We start from the raw sequence: 6000 nt of genomic DNA, 5'->3' as shown, positions 1-6000 counted from the left end.
AAAATAAAATTTGAATTAGAGTTGCATTTTAAATTTAAGGATATTATTGTAATTTCAACTATTTCAAACTCTATTTTTATTTTAAATTAAATAAGATAATGAGATATAACTCAATTCTATATATTTTTATATTAAATATAATATTAAAATTTATTTTAATATCTATCTTTTAATTTCTATCTCTTAATTTTAATCACTCAATCTCTGTCTCTCGTCTAAACATTTTTTAAGATTTTGATAAAGATAAGTAGGAACTATGAAGCACGGACACTTCACTGAGTTATCGTGACCGCGTGTCGGACACATTTTGGACACGACACTCATCGACACTCGTCCGACACGCGTGTCTGCTGTGTCCAACCGTGTCTTAATAAAAAATAAAAAATTCTTCTCCGGACACGCCTGGACACACCTAAATACCATTACGTGTTTGCGTGTCCAGTCTTATTCTTAACATATATTTTTAAAATAAATTTAGATATAGTATATATTATTATTTATTAAAACAAAAAATATTTTAAATACTTGATATAATTAAAATAAAACATTAAAAATAATTAAAAATTTTAATTTATATTTTAATATCAATAAAATATCAAAATATCATTACAATTTATCTAAAAAATACTTTATATTTTATATATATGCGTGTCTCCGTATTATGTAAAATTTTAAAATTTACGTGTCAGCGTGTCCCGTATCGTGTCGTGTTCCGTGTCCGTATCAGTGTCCATGCATCATAGGTAGGAATGACACAATGGTGAGTGACCAATAAACCTTCGCCGAGTCTCACTCTCACCACACTAGGTAAGCTTTTGGTCCCACTTCCTTCAACCTTTTGTTGACCTTCCCACCTTATTTTATGGTACACTAAACAACTATGGATACGTATTTAATTAGAAAAAGTCTTGGGATCAATAATTTTTGTGTTTTGTGGTTAATATTTAATTATAAAAAAAAGTGAGTGATCTTTTATTATTAGATATAATTTTACATTATTAAAAATATTATTTAAAGTTAATTAATGGTTACAAAACACAAAAATTGTTGATCCCTAACACTCCACGTTTTTAATTAACAGTATTAAATATTAATAATTGAACACGAATCCAATCTCAGTGCATCAATTGAGTGTTTCAAAATTCAAATGCTAATTGAATTTGACATGCATTTTCAACTCCTAATTTTGATGCTAATAAGTAAATAGGAGTAATTATTTCAACAGGTATGTTAGCTTTGAATAATGACATAGCATAGGTGGTATAATCGCAAGGACGATCGCTATTTTTCTCAAACTTAAAAAAAAAAAAAATTTACAACCAACGCATTTTCATTTTTGCAATTTACATGCAGTATTTGTCACTCTTGGATGATATTGATGGATAAACAGATAGGTTAAATGGCCTTATTCTAAATGACATTTGGACATGCTTATCACCAATGATCCTAAATAAATTATCTTCTTCTTCTTTTTTTTTTAATTTTTTTTTATCCTTATCTATAAGATATAGAATATGTACCATGTATATTATTCAGCGGTGGTGGAAATAGAATAATTAACTTTTCTCATAAAAGAGATATATTCCGAAAAATAAAGCAGAGTAATAGACTCAAAAACAAAAGGGAAAAAAAAAAAGAATAACCTTTTCAAATAAAAAGATCTCATTGTTTTTGAAAATTTAGGAAATCTAATATATGGTATGAACAGTGAAAACTATGATGGGAAAATTTTAAATGCATGATGATGCATGGAATGGAATCATTGCACATGAAATGTGATATTCCACACCACATACTAGATAGTTTATGCGGTGCCATTTTTTCCTGCCACTATGGACCTTACCCCCCCTCAAACTCCTCTTTTTTATGTATTAAATGTGAAAAAACCAAAAATCATTGAAGGGTGACCACAGGACCAGTGAGAGGATCCTACAGCAAAAGAAATTAAAAGAAGAAGAAGAAGAAGAAGCGATTTTTCATTGTAACGAGGAAACACCCCATTTCTTCTAATGGGGTATGCCTAAAATCTATGTGCACTAGTTTTTTTTTTTTTTACTTCACGGTTTCTTTTTCATTATAATTATAATTCTTCAACGTGTTCTTAGCTAATTCCTCATCTGGGTCAGGGTCATCATCATCTTCATCTTTTAACGTCAAAGTTTTTGCCTTTGTTTTCATTTATTCTTGGGGTGGAACTTTTGCTTTTCTTTGATCATGTTCCTCTGTTGCATTGCAGGGTTTAAGAGCCATAACAGGTTGAAGTTGGAAAGATCATAACTTGTCTTCTTCTATATACAAAGAGAGAATAGAGAGAGTTGGATGGTTAAATCGAGGTACGATGTGAGACACTGAGACACTGATTTCAAAGAATTTTGTTGATTGTCTCTCTTTTAATTGTAGGATATGATAATATTAATTCGCATATCTCTCTCTTTCCAAGGTCTATTCTTTGTGTTTAATGTTAGGGGATAATATCATTTATTCAGTTATAACAATCTTAAATTTACCGATTTTTTTTTGGTTTAAAAAGAATTGGATGAGCTTTATGGTGCTGTTTGAGCTAATTTCGTGATTATGTAACGTGATAATCCAATAAAGCTTGATCAAGTTGCTATGGAAATGGAAATCCTGTTTGAAATTTTTGTCGAGTTTTGAAGAAACACGTTTCATTTGGTTATGGACTTATGGTGTTTGCAGTAGTATTCTGCAGCCTTCATTAACTCTTCTAGATCTTCTCTGATTTTGATCTATATTTTAAAAAATATTTTGAGGATCTTTTCTTTTTTTTTAAAAAAAATGGAAAAAAATCGATTTCCGATTAATATGCAGTCAACTTTTGTTATTTTCTCTCTTCATCTCTCTGTCTCCTCTCACTCTTATTAGTTGAAAACAAATTTTGTTTGAATTTTTGTTGATTTATTGTTACTTGTTAAAAAAATGTTAGTTTCCTTAATTGATGAAAAATACCTAACTAATATTTTAATAAATTTTTTAGGCCAAGATTTCAAGAAAAATTCTAAGACCAAAACCATAAATAAATTATTTATAGGGAAAACCCCTTAATCTTTTCATGCCTTATTTTTAGTTTATTTTTTACATTCTGATTCTCTCACTTTGTCTTTGAGTCCAATTCATTTTTTATTTGATTTGATTTTGTGGCATGAGATATATAAATCCATATCATTTTTTAGAGGTAAATCTGGTCAGAAAAAAAAAAAAAAACTATTGAAATAATTTATACATTTCAGGTTACATGATCCATTTTCCTTTTCTTAAGTAAACTTGTGAGAATATCCTATTTTGAGAATGTCCTATTTTCGTATTAATTTGTCTAACAAATCTATCAAACAGCTAAATTGCAATGGAAAAGAAACTATGATTTTTCATGTTGTGTCTTCTGTTATCCGAATACTAAAAATGGTTTTGCCATATTAAACTAATTTTAGGCTTACAACTTGTATTTCAGGTTCAGAACTGTCCTTTCTGGATACTTCTTTGGGAACCCTGGTTCATTCTGGGGTTACATCTTTAACTTTTGTGGCCTTCAAGGTGCATTCATCAATCAATTAAAATTCTTACAGCAAATTGCTTGAATATTTTAGATAAGCAAAGATCATAGAACAGCATTCAAGACTTAAAGCATCCTTAGCACGTTAGCAGTAATGTAATGAAATTGGTTCTTATGATCACTTTCATTCATTAAAAGCACCCATCATTTCCTTCAGAAGAAATTACACTGAGCTCTTCTGATAAGTTGATATAACTTTTAAGAGAGGTTAGTGTAAGTACATATTTGTAAAAGTATTATCTAATCTTAGAAGGAGTTCAGTGTGATTACCCTTCTTTTAACAAATGCTTACTTTCCTGCATATTTTGAATGTATCAGGGATAAGAAGATGAGTCAGGCTCGCTTGGAACCTTATTTTGACACTTCTAAAAAGCCTAGATTCTTTGTTATCCCTGAAAGACTTGGTGATATTGTTGTGAACTTTATAAAGATTGGCATAGTGGTGTGCCTTGTTGCATCCATTTCACTTGCCGTACACTCAGCATTCTCCAAACAATACCGGCGGTTTCCACTACCGGAGCATATACGTGTCTTACAGAATGCTTCAGTCAGTGATTGTGGACCAACAAACATTTCACACATTCTATTTGGCATTGGTGGCTCGGCTACAACGTGGCGCACTCGCAGCGATTACAGTAAGCTCTGGTGGGATCCTAACACTACTCGAGGTTTCGCTTGGCTGGACGAGAAGCCTGCTATCTCAGACCCTGAAGGGCTAAAAATCCCATATCAAATCTCACAGGGATGGACACAGTTCAGGACCTTGCACTCGCCATCCGCGGTTCGGATAGCTCGGATAGTTTACGAGAGCTTCAAACTTGGTTTGCCAAATGTGAGGTGGTTTGTGATGGGAGATGATGACACTGTGTTCTTTACCAAGAACTTGGTCACTGTTCTGAAGAAATATGATCACAATGAGATGTATTACATTGGTGGGAATTCTGAGAGTGTGGAGCAAGATGTGATGCATTCTTATGACATGGCTTTTGGTGGTGGTGGATTTGCAATTAGTTATGCATTAGCAGCTCAACTTGCTAGAATGATGGATGGTTGTCTCCAAAGATATTTCTATTTCTATGGTTCTGATCAGAGGGTTTGGGCTTGTGTTCATGAAGTTGGAGTGCCTCTTACAAGGGAAGGTGGATTCCACCAGGTATATTAAGTTTCAACCATTTATCTAATGAGACTCATTTCTAATTACTTGGAAAGAAATTTACTGTTTTTCTTTATTTTCTCTGCCATCTTCTTTTAGCTTGATATAAGAGGAGATGCATATGGTCTTCTAGCAGCTCATCCCATGGCACCGCTTGTAACACTTCATCACCTTGATGAATTGAAGCCTGTGATTCCCAAACATACTCGAATGGATGCACTGAAAATGCTTATGGCAGCATACCAACTTGACCCTGCTAGAATAGTGCAGCAGAGTCTCTGCTATGATCATAACCGCAAATGGTCCATATCCATCTCATGGGGTTACACAATACAAATCTACAGAACAATGTTATCAGCTGCGGATTTGAGGATGCCGCTGCAGACATTCAAGACATGGAGGAGTTGGGGTGATGGTCCTTTCACATTCAATACTAGACCTATGAGCCCTGATCCATGCCAGAACCCTGCAGTATTCTTTCTAGACCATGTTAGTAGTGTAGGCACAAGTGGAACTCTCACAGTCTATAAGAGATTTGTACCTGAGGAAGGAGAGAAGTGCAACGGCGAAGATAACACCATGGAAGTGACGAGCATTCTAGTTTCTGCCTTGAAGATGGACCCAGAATATTGGAAGGATGTATGTCTCTCTCTCTGTCCCTTTCTTTGTCTTTCAAGTCTCAAACAAAACCATGAATCAATAGAATTAAAAATGTGTTTGTTTGAGTTTAAAGATGGATTTGAAACTGATAATTTGATTTGGCTATATACTGCAACAGGCACGGCGTAGGCAATGCTGCCAAATCATGGATGGAGGAAGCATACAGGAAGGCAGATTGAACATTAGGATTAGAAAGTGCAGACCTCATGAAACAGTTACTATTTAGGGAACAGTTGCTTTAGTTAGAAGATTTTACTAAAGATTTGGCCAGTAACAGCTCCACCTGTGTACATACATAGTTGCCAACATATTCATATCATTTCTTCACTCTAAATTTTCACCTGTATCTATTGGCCACAAATACCAAAATATAAGATATATCCCCCAATTTTTTATTAAAGAAACTTTCGCCTCATCTGATAAAAATAGTGTTTTTAAGGTAATACTCGTCCGCTAAAAAGGCTGTAACATTCTCCAGTGAGAGTTAACACTTAGCAGACAACCCCAAAAAAAGAATAGATTTCACTTACTTTTGCTGTAATATCATGAATTCTGAATTTCACTTGAAAATGAAACATGACGAGTGAGCAAATTGGAATCCTAGAATAAAGTTGGAAGT

At 33.3% G+C, this 6000-nt stretch overlaps 1 protein-coding gene across 3 annotated transcripts; it reads left to right on the top strand.

Moving 5' to 3' along the window:
* The first annotated feature begins 1507 nt into the window (after positions 1 to 1507).
* On the top strand, positions 1508 to 5785 carry LOC107631289 (beta-1,3-N-acetylglucosaminyltransferase lunatic protein, putative (DUF604)). 3 transcript variants are annotated; one of them, XM_088507903.1, is made up of 6 exons: positions 1508 to 2014; positions 2237 to 2333; positions 3467 to 3775; positions 3887 to 4721; positions 4821 to 5360; positions 5500 to 5785. In XM_088507903.1, the coding sequence occupies exons 4-6, from the start codon at positions 3897 to 3899 to the stop codon at positions 5605 to 5607; spliced, it is 1473 nt and encodes a 490-aa protein (XP_088364029.1). In that variant the 5' UTR covers positions 1508 to 2014; positions 2237 to 2333; positions 3467 to 3775; positions 3887 to 3896; the 3' UTR covers positions 5608 to 5785. The 3 variants fall into 3 exon arrangements, with proteins under 3 accessions (XP_088364029.1, XP_016190174.1, XP_020975189.1); XM_021119530.2 differs by having other exon boundaries at positions 1867 to 2014; positions 3467 to 3549; XM_016334688.3 differs by lacking the exon at positions 3467 to 3775 and having other exon boundaries at positions 1599 to 2014.
* Positions 5786 to 6000: the final 215 nt, after the last annotated feature.

This window comes from Arachis ipaensis, chromosome B3 (genome assembly GCF_059453495.1).
Source record: "Arachis ipaensis isolate K30076 ecotype BB chromosome B3, ASM5945349v1, whole genome shotgun sequence".
NCBI classification, from domain to species: domain Eukaryota; kingdom Viridiplantae; phylum Streptophyta; class Magnoliopsida; order Fabales; family Fabaceae; genus Arachis; species Arachis ipaensis.
Note: the sequence above shows the minus strand (reverse complement) of the source record. Positions and strands in the feature narration are given on the sequence as shown.

Excerpts from the sequence above, each read along its gene's own strand:
- LOC107631289 (XM_016334688.3), top strand. Across the intron at positions 4,722-4,820 it reads GGGAAGGTGGATTCCACCAG|CTTGATATAAGAGGAGATGC; the intron begins GTATATTAAGTT and ends ATCTTCTTTTAG. Across the intron at positions 5,361-5,499 it reads ACCCAGAATATTGGAAGGAT|GCACGGCGTAGGCAATGCTG; the intron begins GTATGTCTCTCT and ends ATACTGCAACAG.